A 19,115-nucleotide genomic window follows, 5' to 3' on the forward strand; every position below is an offset into this window, starting at 1 on the left:
GTGTTCTTCATCCCTCAATTAATCAGTCAGAGTAAAGGATGGTTAATATAATCCTGATTAGGAGAAGAAAGCTTTCTATTAAAGGTACCATGGTCTAGAAGACCAAATGTAAATCCCTATCTGACCTCATTGACATGGAGAAACAAAAAAGGGATTGGCTGACACCCAGCATAGTGATGTGCAGTATTAAGCTCAACAAGGATACAGGAAAAATCCACAACTGAGAAACTGGTTTTTAAGAACCTGTCAGGCTAAAATTTTCCAGTTAGGCTGTCTTTATAAAAGAGCACTCAAATTTGAAACAGGTTATTAATCATAACCATTACAATTTCCTCAAATTTGATTGGTGCATTAATTGCTTTATTTTTCTTTAATCATTGTGTATAGTTGCCTGTAATCGGACAGTTATGTTAGCCAATCATATTAAATGCACTCAGCTAAATCCACCAATCACAGAAGTTATCATGATAACCATAGCAACAATCACTTACCCAAACAAACTGGGGATTAATCCAAAATGGATGAATATGCAACATTTAGGCAGGGTCTCCACCAGTGATATTTTCCCTTATTTTGGACATTTGGTATGAACAAACACTCTTTCACCAAAAAGGAATGCATCTATTTTCTTGGAAATTGTAACGGTTATAATTATTAATTGGTAACAGGACTCTGTGTCGTCCAATTCAATCTGAAATCATACTCACGATTAAACAAATCTGACTCCTGCTTCGCGGTTGTCCAAGTTTGTAACACTCGTATGATTACAGACTGAATTGGACTCCCCTCAGTCCTATTACCATTATTTATAAAATCTCTTAGAAAAAGCTTCTGCACAGTGTACACTTGGGAAAGTAAGATAAGTCAACATTCAGGGTCCTCTTTTGAGACATAGGTGTCTAATAATATTTATTATTACTCTGACTGCAATGTGATGGCGTACAGGTTTTACATATACTAAGGAAAGAGCCGAATGCCACTAAATACTTTTAGCTCAAAGCTACAAAGTATTTTTTTTTTCAGAAAATAAGGACCTATTTGAGACTGAACCTAAATAGCCTAAATCTGTGCTAATTAGTTTTTCTTTAAGAACCTGACTTGTTTAGGTTAACTTGCGAAAATACAGGTTCTTGGTTGCAGGTTTTTAAGAACCTGACTTGTTTAGGCTAACTTGGGAAAATACAGGTTCTTGGTTGCAGGTTTTTACTAGTAATTAAATTTGATGGAAAAAAAGATTGTCAAAAATTAACATAGCCGGATGAGCTTATTTACAACTCCATTTTTCAGACCTGCAATTTATTTAAGGCTTTAAGGAACCACAAGAACAGCATGTATTTTTATTTTCAGCTGTAATAAATTCCAGACTATTTTAATGATCTGGGGCCGGTTGCTCGAAGCCTGGTTAGCGCTAACCGTTGGTTAAGAGGTATCAAAATGTATAGGTTTCCATGGTATTTAACGCTGGTTAGCACTAACCATGTTTCGAGCAACCCGGGCCTGGTTAGAAAATCCTCTTAACAGATGGAATAGCAAAATGTGAATTAATAAATCCTTTGGTCAAACTGTCTTCTGCTTTTCTCTTGTCAAACCATCTTTCCCTACACAGGAGCAAGGGTTGTAGCAAATCAGAAAAATAAAACAAAGACAAGAGGCTACACCTGAAACCCCTCTTTACTGTACTGTTACTTTAACACCCAGGGAGAAGGTTATGGTACTTCTATACAGGTATGAACCATGGAATAGGGAGTGGGTTTTGAGATGATCAGTCTTTATCCTACACTACTTGGCTTGGCTTTCTGATCCTTTGGTAGGGTTCGTTTGTAAAATCATACTAGCTCACCATCAATAGATAACCATCAGGGGTTTTAAAATGTTTTAAAGTAGGCAGCCGAATCTGGAGGCTGGGGGCACTGGAATTGCTGGCAACATACAATCAAGTAGCCGATGGAACTCCGGTGGTCACTGGCTTGTTTTGAAACCACTGAAACCTCTGGTAAAAACTGAAGATACATTGATGGGATCAAGATATGAACTTGAGCCGAGAGCTACTGAACAATAAAAAAAACACTCTTTTTATGCAAATCAAGCCGTTCGAAGATTGAAATAGGAGTGTAAACTCTTTTTGACACAAAAAAGACATTTATAATTATCTACATTTACCCAATATTTCCTAGACCTTCACTTGTTGGGGGATTGTGTGTTAAAACAACTTGAACATTGCATTGAAAGCCTGTTGTCAAGGATACAACTAAGAAGAGATGGTATATATTTGACTGTATTTTTCAGTAGATACTGGAAAAGAATCAAAAATGCATTGTGAATCTAAGCACTAAGATTTTGAGCCAAACACAGGATCAAAGGACGTTAGTCAATAACAAGGAATGTGGATATTTTTGTGGAAAAAGGAAATAAATACAGCTTGAATTTCTCAAGGCTGGTTTGCATGTTTCTAAAATTCATACATGTAATTTATTGAAAATATTTTGATGTTTCTTTTTTTTAGAACAATAACAATATCTTTGATCAATCAAATAAAGTAGGTGAATAAAATATCAGTATTTCCTTTAACACTAGAAGAAAAACTGTTGTATACATACTAATTATACACAGCTGTATATCATTATTATTATGGTTCAATTTTATCCCTGGATAATTTTAGTTTCCTTTGTGTCATACTCATTATCATACATTTTCATACCCAAAAACACAGGAAAAAATTTAAATTGAAGTATAAAGCAAAAAATAAAAATACTGTCCATGTGTGGCCAAAAGAAAAAAAATGATCACTGGCTCACTCAAAACTGCACTGGGTGACTGTTTGTCCTAAAAAGGTTTGAACTCTCTGTTGGATACTCCCTTTTGCCCCACCAGCTACAGGTACATACCCCTTCCCCTCAGGCATGCCATTCAACATTGTAATAAAAGAAGACCACTGTCAACCTTATTAAAAAGTTACAGAGTAAAAACATTTTTATTAGGAAACAGAAAAACCATTCTACTGAAGTGAATTATTGCAGTAACCTTCAAATTTTGGTTGCATTGCTTACATGTATTGTTTCTAGTAACAAAAAGTGCAAGTCTTAAGATGAAATTTTCATATTGCAGAACAAAAAATATCCTTCCTTTTTCCAGGGACGCCATTTTCTCCCAACAACTCCCTACCAGTAAATATTTCATTCAAGTTTCATATAAAATACTTTTTGTTTGTTTTGGCCATGAAGACCCCCTCTCCTTACAACTTTTAAGGATCCTAGAATCAAATAATACAAATATCCCTTATGCACAACTGTCTTACAATATGGATTTTAAGGCTTGGCAAGGGAAAATTGGCAAAAAATATACTTCCAGTCCTTCACATGTAATTGAACTGTCTATCCCCTACCACACAGAGAGAAAATAACTGGCAATGCAATTTTGTCTATCTGTGCAAATTAAGTTTGCTGTCATTAAGTTTCACAATCCCCCATAAGCAACAATGCACTCTGTCATACAGTGTAGGTGTGCTGTTACCACCCCTGAAATCCCCCTAAGCAAAAACCTTGCATGCCTCCCTCTAAAACAATAAATTATGATCACAGCAATTGCAGGCATGTGGTATCTTTCTGGTATACTACCGTACTAAAAAAAGGCTACTAGTAATAATAATTGATCAACAAGATTATTGTTTCTGTTATAATGTTGTTCTTCTTGGTGTAGGCCCTCTTAATATTTCCACCTCTCCTGGGGCACCACCTCCCAAAGCAAACGGTCTATTCTCTGTCACATTTTTCCTATTTTATGTGTTTCTTACACAATAACATACAGTTTTAGAGATCCAGTAGAAAGTGCTGTGAGGAAAAGGGTAGTTCTTTCGGATGTTTTACTGCCCTTTTCTAATAGTAACCACCTGTTCTTTAAGAATTCCCCTTTCATCAATCATTTAAAAAATTATCTAATTCTCTTAACTATTAAAAGCTCACGCTCTAACATTGAATAACTCTAATATTTCGCTACTCTGCGCTCCTTGTAATTCTCTCACGTGCACTAAAAGAAAAATCAGCAAACCTACTAACCTTATCTATGCGACATCATGCAAGAGGGTCTTCGAACAGCAGAAGACTGAGCCCTTGCAGAAACTTTACGTCGAGTTATAAAGCCTTCCAGCTGTTAACACTTTAAACTGTGACTATAAGCTTTTTCTCCACGGAATTTCGCTCAGGATAGGCAATTTTGATTGATGACTTTGATGAATCAGAAGCCGCGAAAGCCAAACTCTTGAGTGACGCTCGATTACAAACAGCGAAGGACTCACCATGACATTCCTCAAAACCATGCAGTTGAGTGGAAGTTTCTGCAACTTTCCGGGGCGTGATCCAGCCTTTCAGCGGTGAACACTTTAAACTGTGGCCATCGGCGTTTTCCCCATTCTATTCCGCTTAGGAAATTATATTTTGATTGATGACTTCTCTAAATCAGAGGCCGCAAAAGCCGCAAAACGTTAACGACACTCGTTTTGAAACATCGCAAGACTCGCCATGACATTCCTCGCAGCTGCATGATATTTATCGTTAAAATAATACTAAAACTTCTTTGTTTGGTCATGACATTTGCTTGAAAGGCCGGCTATATACCTTCTTAATATTCTCGGCATTCAAGATACATAATTCCGTTAGCCTGTGGGTAAAAATAACGAGGAAACCAAATAGCATCGGGCGTCCATCTTTGTACTTCGCGCGAAAATAGAGCAGCAACTCTGCAACCGGATGTGATGTCATAAATCGGTGGATCATAGGTACACGAAATTTCGCTAAGTCGTGGGCCCCCCCCTGGTCACCTCTTATATAAAGTTATATGGGGGTGGGTCAAGAATTAACTAATGGGCTTAAAGGGGTGGGTCACGTTTTTTCTTTCATGCTAAAGCAAAAAAAAATCCCCCCCACCCCCCCCCCCACATAAATAATGACCGGTCCCTAAACAAGTTTCAAGATGCTGCATATATTTTCCGCATGAACTCACCTGTCAAATTTTGACCAATCAGAGCGTAAAAATTGGACGTAGAGCGTGACCAACGCGTGACCTTGTTGAGAAAAGTCAAAAGCAACTGGCATATCTTCCCTGCCTGTAAAAACTGGCTAAATTTTAGCTTCCGAGGTCAGTTTGAAATCAAAATTTTAATTGTGCGACACATATAAAACACAACATATTTCATATGAATTAAAAAAAAATAATAAACTTGAGCCTGCGATCATTTGAAAACTAGTAACTTGTCAGCGGATAACTTTAAAAAGATACTCGACCTCGATGGGTCGACACCTGAGCCCGCGATACGGTCAGGTGATACTGGTCAGTGGATACCCTGTTTTGACAGCTGTCAATTGATCACAACATTGATGTACAATGTAATATCAGTCTTCCTGTGCTACCAAACTAGCTAGAAAGTGTGAGATTGAACATTGGTTTTCCTGTGGTGCGGACGGACGGGCGGGCGGGCTGCGGGCGGTGTACGGTCACGTGATTACCAAATTTTCTCGGATGGGTAGATTTACTTACCCATGGTGCTCCGCAGGGGCGCTTCGCGCGCCAGAGCTCCGCTATAAAGAAAAATAAAAGGAAAACTTTAAAACTTTGCACAATCTGATTCGCATCACACTTTTTTTTGACGTCAACTTCAGGAGAGTTCGCCTACATTTGAAAAGTAAATGAGTTGGAAAAATCGCGATAAAGACTCAGAAAAAAAAGGCGAATTCACGAATTCAAGTTTTTCCCGCTCTTACCGTCGTGGTATCTTCAACTCCATTCTTGACGCATACAGTAAAAACCCGCGATTATGAACCGCAGTTTCCCAAGTTAGCCTAAATAGGTTCTTACCAGGGGGGGGCCCACGACTTCGCGAAATTTCGTGTACCTATGATCCACCGATTTATGACATCACATCCGGTTTCAGAGTTGCTGCTCTGTTTTCGCGCGAGGCACAAAGATGGACGCCCAGTGCTATTTGGTTTCTTCGTTATTTTAACCCAAAGGCTAACGGAATTATGTATCTTGAATACCGAGAATGTTGAAAAGGTATCTAGCCGGCCTTTCAAGCAAATGTCATGACCAAACAAAGAAGTTTTAGTATTATTTTAACGATAAATATCATGCAGCTGCGAGGAATGTCATGGCGAGTCTTGCGATGTTTCAAAACGAGTGTCGTTAACGTTTTGCGGCCTCTGATTTAGAGAATTCATCAATCAAAATATAATTTCCTGAGCGGAATAGAATGGAAAAAACGCCGATGGCCACAGTTTAAAGTGTTCACCGCTGGAAGGTTGTTATCACGCCCCGTAAAGTTGCAGAAACTTCTACTCAACTGCACGGTTTTGAGGAATGTCATGACGAGTCTTTTGCTGTTTGTAATCGTGCGTCACTCAAGAGTTTGGCTTTTGCGGCTTCCGATTCATCGAAGTCGTCAATCAAAATTGCCTATCCTGAGCTAAATACCGTGGGGAAAAAGCTTGTGGTCACAGTTTAAAGTGTTAACAGCTGGAAGGCTTTGCCACTCGACGTAAAGTTTTTGCATGGGCTCGGTCTTCTACTGTTCGAATACCCTCTGGCATGGTGTCGCATAGTTAAGGTTAGTAGGTTTGCTGATCCAGGATTTTTCTTTTAGTGCACGTGAGAGAATTACAAGGAACGTAGAGTAAAGAAATATTAGAGTTATTCAATGTTAGAGCGTGAGCTTTTGTTAAGAGAATTAGATATCAAATTTTTTAAATGGTTGATGAAAGAGGAATTCTCAAAGAACAGGTGGTACTATTAGGAAAGGGCAGTAAAACATCCTAAAGAACTACCCTTTTTCTCACAGCAGTTTCTACTGGATCTCTAAAACTGTATTTTATTGGGTAAGAAACACATAAAATAGAAAAAATGTGACAGAGAATAGGCCGTTTGCTTTGGGAGGTGGTACCCCAAGAGAGGTGGAGATATTAAGAGGGGCTACAGCCAAGAAGGACAATATCATAACCAAAACAATAATCTTGCTGATCAATTATTATTACTAGTAGTCTTCTTTTGAGTACGATAGTATACCAGAAAGATACCACATGCCTGCAACTGCTGTGATCATAATTTATTGTTTTAGAGGGAGGCATGCAAGGTTTTTGCTAAGGGGATTTCAGGGGTGGTAACAGCACACCTCCAGACAGACTGCATGGTTGCTTATGGGGGATTGTGAAACTTAATGACAGCAAACTTAATTTGCACAGATAAGCAAAATTACATTGCCAGTTATTTCTCTCTGTGTAGTAGGGGATAGACTGGAAGTATATTTTTTTGCCAATTTTCCCTTGCTGAGCATAAAAATCTATATTGTAAGACAGTTGTGCATAAGGGATATTTGCATTGTTTGATTCTAGGATCCTTAAAAGTTGTAAGGAGAGAGGGTCTTCATGGCCAAAACAAACAAAAAGTATGTAATATGAAACTTGAATGAAATTTCTACCTGGTAGGGAGTTGTTGGGAGAAAACGGCCTCCCTGGAAAAAGAAAGTATAGTTTTTGTTCTGTAACCTGAAACTTTCATCTTAAGACTTGCACTTTTTGTTACTAGAAACAATACATGTAAGCAATGGAACCAAAATTTGAAGGATACTGCAATAATTCACTTCAGTAGAATGGTTTTTCTGTTTCCTAGTAACAATGTTTTTACTCGGTAACTTTTTAATAAGGTTGACAGTGGTCTTCTTTTAGTACAGTATCTATGTTGAATGGCATGCCTGAGGGGGGAGAGGGGAGGGGTATGTACCTGTAGCTGGTGGGGCAAAAGGGAGTATCCAACAGAGAGTTCAAACCTTTTTAGGACAAACAGTCACCCAGTGCAGCTTTGAGTGAACCAGTGATCTTTTTTTTTTTCTTTTGGCCATACATGGACGGTATATTTATTTTTTTCTTTATACTTCAATTTAAATTTTTCCTGTTTTGGGGGGTATGAAAATGTATGATAATGAGTATGACACAAAGGAAAGTAAAATTATCCAGGGATAAAATTGAACCACAATAATAACAATATACAGCTGTGTATAAATTATTAGTATGTATACAACAGTTTTTCTTCTAGTGTTAAAGGAAATACTGAACTTTTATTCACCTACTTTATTTGATTGATCAATGATATTATTATTGTTCTAAAAAAAGAAACATCAAAATATTATCAATAAATTACATGTATGGATTTTAGAAACATGCAAACCAGCCCTGAGACATTCAAGCTGTATTGATTTCCTTTTTCCCAAAAAATATCCACATTCCTTTTTATTGACTAATGTCTTTTGACCCTGTATTTGGCTCAAATTCTTAATGCTTAGATTCACAATGCATTCTTGATTCTTTTCCAGTATCTACTGAAAAATACAGTCTAGGTATGTTGTAAATACCATCTCTTCTTAGTTGTATCCTTGACAACAGGCTTTCAATGCAATGTTCCGAGTTGTTTTAACACACAATCCCCCAACAAGTGAAGGTCTAGGAAATATTGGGTAAATGTAGATAATTATAAACATCGTTTTTGTGTCAAAAAGTGTTTACACTCCTATTTCAATCTTCAAACAGCTTGATTTGCATAAAAAGGGTATTTTTTATTGTTCAGTAGCTCTAGGCTCAAGTTCATATCTTGATCCCATCAATGTATCTTCAGTTTTAAACAGAGGTTTCAGTGGTTTCAAAACAAGCTGGTGACCACTGGAGTTCCATCAGCTACTTGATTGTATGTTGCCAGCAATTCTGTTGTCCGCCCCCCCCCCCCCCCCCACCCCCAGCCTCCAGATACTTTAAAACATTTTGAAATCCCTGAAGTTTATGTACTGACGATGAGCTAGTATAATTTTACAAAGGAACCCTACCAAAGGATCAGAAAGCCAAGCCAAGTAGTGTACCATAAAGACTGATCATCTCAAAACCTACCTCCTATTCCATGGCACATACCTGTATAGAAGTACTACAACCTTCTCCCTTGGTGTTAACCCTTTAAACCCAAAGATCAAAATTTGAATTCTTATTTGTTGCTCCTATTCATTTCCTACAGAAGTAGTAGGGAGAAGTTGATAAAATATCAAGCAAATTCATCTTGTGTGATCACGTCCATAATTCTCATCACCACTCTGTTTTGTAAAGCGTCGATATTACAAGGAGAAATTTGATGCTGATCACTCTTAGGGCTGAAAGGGTTAAAGTAACAGTAAAGAGGGGTTTCAGGTGTAGCCTCTTGTCTTTTCTTATTTTTCTGATATTTGCTACAACCTTTGCTCCTCTGTAGGGAAAGATGGTTTGGCAAGAGGAAAGCAGAAGACAGTTTGATGAAATGATTTATTAATTCACATTTTACTATTCCATCTGTTAAGAGGATTTTCTAAACAGATCATTTAAATAGTCTGGAATTCATTAAAGCTGACAAAAAGCACATGCTGTTCTTGTTGTTCCTTTATAAGACAGCCTTAAATAAATTGCAGGTCTGAAAGATGGAGTTGTAAATAAGCTCATCTCGCTATGTTAATTTTTGATAATCCCCGTACGAAACGCGCAGCGCTGTTCCAGCGCTGCAGAATGGCTTCAAGAAGCGCTGCAGAATAGCTGCAAAGAGGCTGGCTGCAGCAGTCGCAAATTTTGGCTGGTCGGGGCAGCGCTATGAAGCCGTTTGAAAGCGATAAGCAGCGGTGGAAAGGACACACAAAAACGCTGTCAGCGCTGCCAAATAGCTGCAAACGTGTACAAAAATTCAAAGAATTATGGCATTTGCCTGATTCGATAATGCGGTTTGGCAAATTAGTGCCATCACGCAACGCAGTCCGGAAACCGGCTTAGTAGCAGAGTAAAAACCCAGGAGGGAGGAGGCGTCTCTATTGTTTTCGGGTATTTGTCTGTGACCGAGTCATCATGACAGTGTGACGTCACATAGCAACGAGTCAGAGCTTCGCGTCGCTTGATCAGTTTAGCGTGGAGAAGCCATCGAAGTTAAACAAAGAAAGGGCTAATACAGGCTTTTGTTCAGCGTTGGTAAAACAATTTGTCGTAAGTGTGCAAGCTTTGTTGCTTATATTGTTTGTGTGTAAAAGCTGTGTTTGTTTTGTCCGCACGTTTGTGTTAAATTCTACTCCAATCCACTTCGGGTCAGTGGCGTGGGCGCCATTTTGAAGTCGGAACTAGATAAATCCACCCTAAACGTCAGCCGTTTTCTCTTTAAATTGCCAACCGAATCTCCTCAGAAGAGGAGGTTTAATTCATTAATAACAGAAGTTTGATACGATAGTTGATTTGTGTTGATGTAACGAGCCATTTTGCTCATCAATCCTTTTGAATGTGAAGATACCGTGTTGAATCGCGTGTGGTTTCTTGGCTTCTTGACTGTCTGGGGTAAATTTTGCAGACTTTAACGCTGTCATTGTGTGTTAAGTTTGCTTGTTTGTTTACTGCTTGTGCCTAAGGTTTGCTGGTTAATCTGGTGCCCCTCTGTTTTGATCAAAGTAATTGCTGGCCTTTACTGCTTTGAAAATTTACTGCTGTTGGTTGTTTTATTCTGTTTTGTTATTGTTGGTAAAATTTGCTATTTGCATTTGTCTGCAGTTTTTTGTTGGCTTTTTCCCCGTATTTTACTTGCCTGTGTCATTGTTGTTGTTGCTTGTTAGCAGTGTTGTTGGCTTCTGTATTTGCCTTTTAAAAAGATTATTCTTTTAATTAATTTAGTGTGACTATTACTTGAGAAAAAAACAATAATAATAATATTAAAGACATACAAAAGAGACAGAAAAAAAATATTTTAAATAAAAAGTACATAGCTTAATTTAAGAAGTTATATTATTTTAAAAAGGAAAAATTACTTAGTGTGAAAATTAATAAAGTAAGATCATATTTATATAATATATATCTATAATTATTTACTTTAGAAGAAGAAAACATCATGATGAATAAAAATATTTTATTGTGTATATATTTGACAATGGGCTTCTTGTTGTATGATTTATATTTTGACATTGCTTGGCTTTTTAGTCCTCACAATCATAAGATTGTGTATCTTGTGATGGCTGTTGTGCGTGTCCATATTGTTTTTGCAATGGTTGCAATATCTTTCCCAGGCCTTTCAAACCTTCCATGTGCCCTCTACATCCCTTCAAAGCCCCCATCTTTTTTGGAGACACAAATCCCTCACTCCTTTGAGTTACAAAGTAAAACTTTGCATGTAGTAAAAATGTTGGTCTCCTCTGTTTTGTCCTTTTTTATTATCCACTTCAAAGGGAAGGTAATTCAAAACTTCAACCTCTCAAACTTTCTTGTTTCCCTTTTAGCCTTAACCACCATTCTTTTTACACTGACGTTTTTGTTTTACAGGAAAGTATTGTGCATGGTGTCTTTAAAGCAAATGATTAAGTATAGATCAACTTTAAATTGTTTGTTAGAAATACTTCTATTCCCTGCTGTTATTACCTTGAAATTATTTCTATCTTTGCTTGATCCAGTTTACAAAATTTTGTTACATGTAAAGCCCCAATTCAACTTTTCACTGGTACAATATTTCTGGAGATTAAAATCACAGCTTTTTTTCTCCTGTCTAATGACCGTGTGCCTTTTTGTTTCTCATGGCTTTTTACTGAACCTTAGTATTACAAAAAATTGTTCTTTAAACTGTGAACTTCAATATCCTGTTTACTTGGCAACTGCTGCTTTTTTGCTGATAATTTCTGCACTACCATTTTCATTCTTTGTGGGTTTATATGTTGTTACTATTATTATATTTGGGGAGACCTTTGATGCCAGTTGCAGATCCTGTACAGAAATGCCACTCCTTTTTCCAATTTTATATCTCTCATTTGGTGTACTTTTAAGTTATCCCTGTGCCAGACTGCTTGAATTACACCACCCTGGTTTCCTTTTTAGCATGTTGATAAGATCTAAAAGGTTAATAACAACAATTCAAATTGTAGATATAACAGGCAAGCCACACACCCTGACTTTTGCACCATATGCCACAATAAAAGATCTAAGATCTCAAATAAATACTAAATTCAGAATAACAAGTGATTTGTACTGGTTGTCATGCTGTGGAAAGCCTTTATTTGATTTTTTACTTTTGGAAGAAATAAGAGGAACAGTTTTTATGCATGGCCGATTGATGGGAGGTGTACAATGCTATCTGAAGGGATGTGAGAATGAGGCAGGATCAAGAAAATTTGATAGTATGGTTGGGCGGTATGAACTGAAATGTGCCCCTGATGATGTTACACCTGAAAATCTCAAAGATCTTAGGGTATGTGATAAACATTACAGCAGTTTATCAGCAAGAGGGCATAAGCCTCCTAAGGGGAAAAGCTCCACTAGATCACGCAGCGATGCCCAGCTGGGCATCCTGAAAGTTACACCATGTATAGTGACTTGTTCACAATGTGGCAACAAGGTTTGCCTGAGTAGTGATGTTCCCTGCAAGAAACACCACATAAATATTTTTAAAAATACGTTTTCAGTGGGATGCAATTTTTTGGATGAAAGAACTGGCAATAAGACTGATTTACATAATGACTTGTATAGTGTAGATCCTTGTGATGGAACTTTTCCAGACTACATATGCATGTCATGTCAGCCTTTCTATTTAAAATCCATTAAAATAGAGCATGAGTACAAAGAAGCTCAAAACATCTTCCACCAAAAACAAGGTTGTTCAATTTCCACAATAACGACCGATAATGACAGCAACAAGCATGAGTTTTTTGAAGAAACAACTATTAATCCAACTAAAGGACAAGCCACTGTGCTATCAGAAAAAATGGTCTTGGATAGAGAATTTGCTGTGTCTGATGCTTTAAACTGTAAAGCAGGTATTTTTACAGATGTGTTGAATGAAATAATGACACAAACTGCTCCAAAAGAACCAGTAGATGCAGGAAATGACAGTGAAGTACAGTCATCACCTCTGCCAGTTTATACAGTTTTTCAAGGAGTTATTTCATGTATTTTTCCATGGACACTGTCATTTACTCAGCACACTACAGATAATACCATGAAGGTTACTTTTTCTCTTCCAAATAGTGGAAAAGGTGGTGTAATAACGAAGTGGAAGGAGTTAACCCTTTTTTTTCCTTCCGAAATAAAAACATTTCCTTCAAAGGATTTTAGTCCATTTACAGTAGAATTCTTGGGTAACAAAATTGACCATGGGGAACTACCACACAATATTTTTCAAGAAAACATATTAAACTCTGCTTTGGGTGTTATGCTTAAAACTATTGAAAACTTACCGGTTTGTCCAGGTATATATGATCCAGCCCTTGTTGATATAGCTGAAAGAAAAAGGGAAACAAATTTATACTTTGTGGATGGAAAAGGAGCAAATGTAGATGGAGAGATTGTCAAGTGCATTAGGAGCTTAAATTGCACCTACAAACTACCTGTCCATTCAAAAACCAGATGCCACAAATGTCAAGATATTTTACGATCTTGCTTTCGTTGGAAAACAAAACCTTCATCTGAATCATTTGAGTCTAAAACAGCCTATGACTCACACACTAAACTCAGTACTCTTTCACGTGCTGAACTCATAGCCAGAGCAAAAAATCTACACAAAGTGGTTGCCCAAAGCCAAAAAAAAGCAAAACGATATTACAGTTTGTACCTAAAAGAGAAACAAAAAAATGTGAAAGCACCCAAAAATTTTCAACCCAAATCATCTGACCTTGCTAAACTAATGGATATTGCCATTGAAAATCATTGGCTTGTTGAAAATTCTGTTCTCTATGCTCTACTTACTGACACTTTAACCTCACTGAAGAAACAGGAGGAGGAATTTGCAAAGCAAGGAAAACTTACCAAAAATAAGCAAAAGCCCCACCCTAAAGGTATGAGATATAACCCTCTTGTGATAAAGTGGAGCTGCATGATAGCAAGCAAATGTCACAAAAAAGGTTATGAGGTAGTCCGAAGCATTCTTCCAATTCCGTCCTGGGAAACCATCAAACAATATCGGCAGGCAACAAGTACAACAAGCCCAATCTCCCAGGATAATTTAACACTCATGGTTCAAGAAATGACCAGAAGAGGTTGTAAGGGTATTGGAGGTATTCACTGGGATGAAATGGTAATAAAGGAAGGGATTGTACTGTGTAAACGGACGGGAGAATTGGTTGGATTTGAGGACTTAAATATCAGTCCTGAATTCACCACAGCACCTGAAAATCTCAATGATGATGAAGAAGATGACAGTGACAGTTCCTCTGAGTCATCAGATTCCCAGTTTTCTAGTGCATCTGAACAGGAATATGATTCCAGTTCTGAAGCTCCATTACTTGATGTTAAAGAATCTCAGTCATCAAAAAAGGCCAAACTTGTTTGTCAGTTCTTTTTTTCATCATTAGAAGGGGACTTTTCTTGGCCAGTTGCTTCCTTTCCCTTACACAAAATCAATCACAGAATTCTTTCTACCCTAGTTTGGCAAGTCTGTGAGTCAATAGGTGGTCTTCAATTAGACAGTGGGAAAAAAAATAGAGGTTCTCTATGGTGTTTCTGATGGCTCAACATACTCTCATGCTTTCTTTAGTAGGAGTGGGGCACAGAATTGGGTGACTTACAATCCATTCAATGACAACAAACCAATTTGGTGGCTTTCTGATTACCCCCATATGATTAAAAAACTAAGAAATTTTTTAGTTAATCCTGATGGTCATCTTCAAGTACAGGGAAAAAATGTAACAGTTAACCATTTGATACCTGTTGCTCAACGGCGTATGACAAAGTTGAACTGGAAACATATAAAATTAACACCCCGAACAAAAATGAGTGTTAAGAGAGCTGTTACTGTGTGTTCTCTTGATGTGGCATTAGACATCCTAAAGGGACCATTACCACCGGATGATACAGTTGGAACCCGGACATACCTCAAGCAATGCCACAAATTGTTTCAAATCTTTAACAACAATACAGAAGTTGATCCTGAAAGCTATAAACAATTGATATCTATTATGATGTGGTTTGACACCTGGTACAAGGAGGTGAAACAAAATAGTTTGCAATCAACCATCAGTTTAAAAGAGCACTGGAAGCAATTTATACCAAGAATAACGTATAAAGATCTCAAAAGAACTATTCGGGCTTTTCTGGGCGTTATCCAGTATGTGCAGATGCACCATCCAGAAATACACATTATACCTAAAACAATGTGTCAGGATGATGTGGAAAATTACTTTTCATTACAACGAGCCAGGATATCAGGGGGGAAACCAACCACACTACAATTTTTTGAGTCATCTGCCTCCCTACAAACCGAACTTCTTCTGTCCTCAGAAATGAAAGACTTGCAAGGAAATTTAGGCTCTTATGACTTAACAGCTCTTCCCAACCTTGTGTCACTTCCACTATCAAAGCAAAAACCCTCATCTGGCAAAAACACAACAGTATTCAGTGAAAAAGAAGGTTGGGAATCATTTGCTACTAAGCTAGATTCCGACAGTGTCATTAATGACAGGTGGGACTTCGATGAAACCTTTCACAATGCTGCAGACAAGCAACAGCTGTCTAGACATGTGAAACAGACAGTAGAATACATCGATCTCTTCTGCCCAACCACACTTTTAAGAACTTCACAACCCACACTGACTGCCCTTCATGCCAGAGAGAATCATCCCCATGTTTTGTTATTTGCGAGAAAACTTGACTACTTCATAAGATCTTCTTTCTTTACCGGCAACTGGTCTCCTACCTCACTTCAGAAAGCAATAGAAAAATTGAAGGAGGAAAATGCCCTCTGTTTCTACTGGAAAGAGCTATTACAAAAATTAAACATTTCATCATCTCAAATCATTTCATCATGTCAAGTTCTTTCTACATTTGTTCGTAAATTCACAAAGAGAAGGTGTGTTACATATTTAGCAAAAGATGGGCTTGCACCCAAACATGAAGAGGATGAGTCTGCAATTAGACAAATGCTGAAAAAATTTCAAACAAAACTGGACACAGGAAAGACATCATCCACAGCACAACCAACAGACGCCTGTTTTCGTTGCCACAAGCTAGGTCACTGGGCAGCAGAGTGCCCTGAAGGACATGAACCAGAGTGGTTGGCACAACAGAAGTGCTTTTATTGTGGACAGCAAGGCCACATACGATCAGCATGCCCCAAGAAAAGTGACAAAACACAGCATTTGTCTAAAATCAAGCAAAACAAACCTCCAGCTATAAAGCACACATGGTACCCTGCTAGTACATCTCTGGCAAAGCTGTTAGGTACTTTAAAATCTAAGAGTGTCAATGATTTTAAATGTTATCAACCCATTCCAACACCACCCCCTCGTGATGATGACCCTCGGTTCTACAGACAGAGGAGTGGTCAGTGGTTTAATTCTCGCAAAGGAAAAATTAATGGAAGCAAGGCTTCAACTGCCCTTGGATGGTATGGCAAAAAGGCAATGCTTGACTACTGGAATCAAATTTTAAGTGATTTGCATGGCTTGCCTACTAAATCAGGTGAATCAAATCTTGCTATGTTGTGGGGATCTATTAATGAAGATAGTGCTCTTGTAACTTACCTTAAAAACTTCTTTCTGGAGGACAAAGATGGAGTGGTTATAAAAGAAACTGGAATTTGGCTTTTAAAGGATGGAGACAACCAAGAATGGTTAGGATCCTCTCCAGATGGTATAATTGAAGACAATGGAATTTTAAAAACTGTTATTGAAATAAAATGCCCTTTCATGGGAGGAAAACCTATTCCTTACAAAAATGTTTGCATTAATCATATACCCCAAATCATGTTGGAAATGTTTTGCACATCAACAAAACAATGTCACTATGTTGTCTGGACACCAATTGGCACTAAAGTCTTTCTCATAGAAAGGGATGATGCATACATAGAATTGCTTCTAAACTACCTCTATAAATTTTGGGACCTTGCATCAAGAAAACTTGAGCCAGCATGGCATGAAGATGTCTTTGGGTTGAAGCAAAAGAGTAAGGAAATTGCTTTGAAAAGCCCTTGCATACGATTCATTTCAAACTCACTAGTAACACCAGATGCTCTTTCTCATGACGACCTGAAGAAATTTGCAGGTGTGCCTAATGACAATAATCAAAAACAAAAAACAAAAATACCTCGGAAATGCCAGGGCTGTAAAGAAGATGAGTGGAAGTGTAAACTTAATCCCTGTGAGGTACGGTTAAAGAGGACGAGTACGTGTAATGCCTTAGCTGCATACCAGTCTTACAAGTACGGCTCTAATGGCATACATAACAGCTGCCATCAAGATACTTTTCTTGAAGTAGCCTATCATGCATTCAAGCGTCAATTACATTGTCCTCCAAACAGTGATCTAGGGGAAGGCCTCACATAACTGCTCAGTTCATTTGTGTTAAGGGAAAATAAAAAATTTCATGACAGCAAAATGAACTTGTGGAGGTGGCTACGGGACAATACTACTCATGGCCATACCTATTATGCCTATGGGAAAGAAGCTGCTCTTGATTCCATTATATACAGGCTTACAGAAACAATGCCAAATCATCTAAAAGAAAGATTTGCATTAAAAACCAAATATGCTCAAGCTTGTGCCAATGTGAATGGAAGTCACAGTTCTTGCCGCAACTACACACATAGTGTTTTTCCAATTAGTACTGATGATGTTTTAGATAATCACTTCCTCTTGAACTCCCAAGAATTTGATATTATTCAAGTTATACAACATAAATTAACTTTAAACAATTTTGTAGGACTTTCAAAATGCTCTGTCCTGATGGACAATGATTCAGTGATGGCAGTTAGTGCAAACTCTGATTGTGCCATCATTCCTCAGCCTAACACTTGTAATGCCCCCATACAACAATCAACCACTGTTGTAAACTCACCGGATATATTTTTTGTGGGGTACACACACAATCCTAGTAAAAAGCATATTCCAAGTTTACCAGTAGACAGTAAATGCAACATGGAAGTAAATCACTGCACGTACCGAATTTCAGGAATTGTTTATCTGAAGTCTCATCACTACTTTTGTGAAGTGTATTCAACTCAGAGAAATTGTAAAAGTGGCTGGTACATGTATAATGGTTTGTGGAATAATGGAAAAGCAACTTTTGTTGGATCAAGGCCATTATTTCTAGAAAAGGAGAGTCTATACTTGCTGATGTTTGAAAAGATCAAGTCTAACAATCATGCAAATAATGATGGTGTTTCAACAACATTTTATAGGCCAATTCATTCCAACAACAATGAAATCATGAAAGACATAATAAACAAACACAAAGTTCTGCTCTCATTACCTGACAACAAAGTTAAACTTGACAACATCAGAGCAATTCTCCATTATCATAACATCTCTACACAAACAAATATTAAACTGGCAGACCTAAAGGATCTCTTGCTACAGCACTGCAACAATACAGAGTCAGTGCCTATAACTTTTGTATCAGATTATAGCATTGAAAATTATGCTGAAGCTAAAGAGAGTGAACACTCCGTCAAACATGAGCAAGACACATGTGTACCCATAACTTTTATAAATGATACTATGATTAATTTAGTAAAACAAAAGGACAACACAGATGAAGAATGCCTTGAAATAAAAAGCTTCAAACGAATTGATTTAACACCTACTAAGCAAGGTTACACACCTGAGAGGCACCCACCAAAAAAACAAAAAGTTGGAAGAATAGAAACAACTTCAGACATTAAAGGTGGCAAAAAAGAGTCAAAGTGTAAATCATTTAAAGAGTTGATTAAAAGCATGACTACAGAAATTGACAGTGACAGTAGTGACGATGATTTTGCAAAAGCATTTCAACCATTAATTGATACAGATATGTCCTTTGTGACACTTGATGAACCCACAGAAAGTGAAAAACATGCAATGCAGACCAAATCTTACATTTCTGATGCATTTGATTATTCGCATGAATTTCAAATGGTCAAAACACAAGATCTTTGGGAATATAGGGAATTTGACAGATCTCTCATGCCAAAAGCTAGCAATAATCACGATCATCTTGAACAAGTAAGACGTTTCATTTTGAAAAATGGTTTTCAAGAACCAATAATTATATCATGTGATCTTACAATTGGAAAAGCCTATATCACTGAAGGAAACCATCGTCTTTGGGTGGCCATTCAGGAAGGTATACCATTCATACCATGTC

General features: G+C 37.5%; 2 protein-coding genes and 2 long non-coding RNA genes across 6 annotated transcripts in view; 2 read left to right on the top strand and 2 right to left on the bottom strand.

The window, feature by feature from the left end:
- The window catches only part of LOC140946419 (uncharacterized), a 126,474-nt gene that overhangs the window by 61,578 nt on the left and 45,781 nt on the right, over positions 1-19,115 (top strand). The window lies entirely within an intron of this gene.
- On the bottom strand, positions 787-4,748 carry LOC140946992 (uncharacterized). Its single transcript, XR_012166901.1, has 3 exons — positions 4,053-4,748; positions 1,153-1,598; positions 787-1,093 (listed from the first exon to the last, which is right to left on the bottom strand). It is a non-coding gene; the product is annotated as an uncharacterized lncRNA (long non-coding RNA).
- On the top strand, positions 6,456-9,414 carry LOC140946323 (uncharacterized). The gene is made up of 2 exons (XR_012166836.1): positions 6,456-6,595; positions 9,271-9,414. It is a non-coding gene; the product is annotated as an uncharacterized lncRNA (long non-coding RNA).
- Positions 10,910-19,115, bottom strand: part of LOC140946184 (uncharacterized) — a 9,310-nt gene continuing 1,104 nt past the window's right edge. Inside the window, exons 2-4 of one of the 3 annotated variants that reach the window (XM_073395268.1) lie at positions 13,238-13,279; positions 12,515-12,587; positions 11,910-12,422 (exon numbers count right to left, since the gene is read on the bottom strand). In XM_073395268.1, the coding sequence (XP_073251369.1) occupies positions 12,267-12,422; positions 12,515-12,587; positions 13,238-13,279 (271 nt within the window). In that variant the 3' untranslated portion in view covers positions 11,910-12,266. The other 2 variants (XR_012166815.1, XR_012166814.1) reach the window with 2 other exon arrangements.

This window comes from Porites lutea, chromosome 8, assembly GCF_958299795.1.
Source record: "Porites lutea chromosome 8, jaPorLute2.1, whole genome shotgun sequence".
NCBI classification, from domain to species: domain Eukaryota; kingdom Metazoa; phylum Cnidaria; class Anthozoa; order Scleractinia; family Poritidae; genus Porites; species Porites lutea.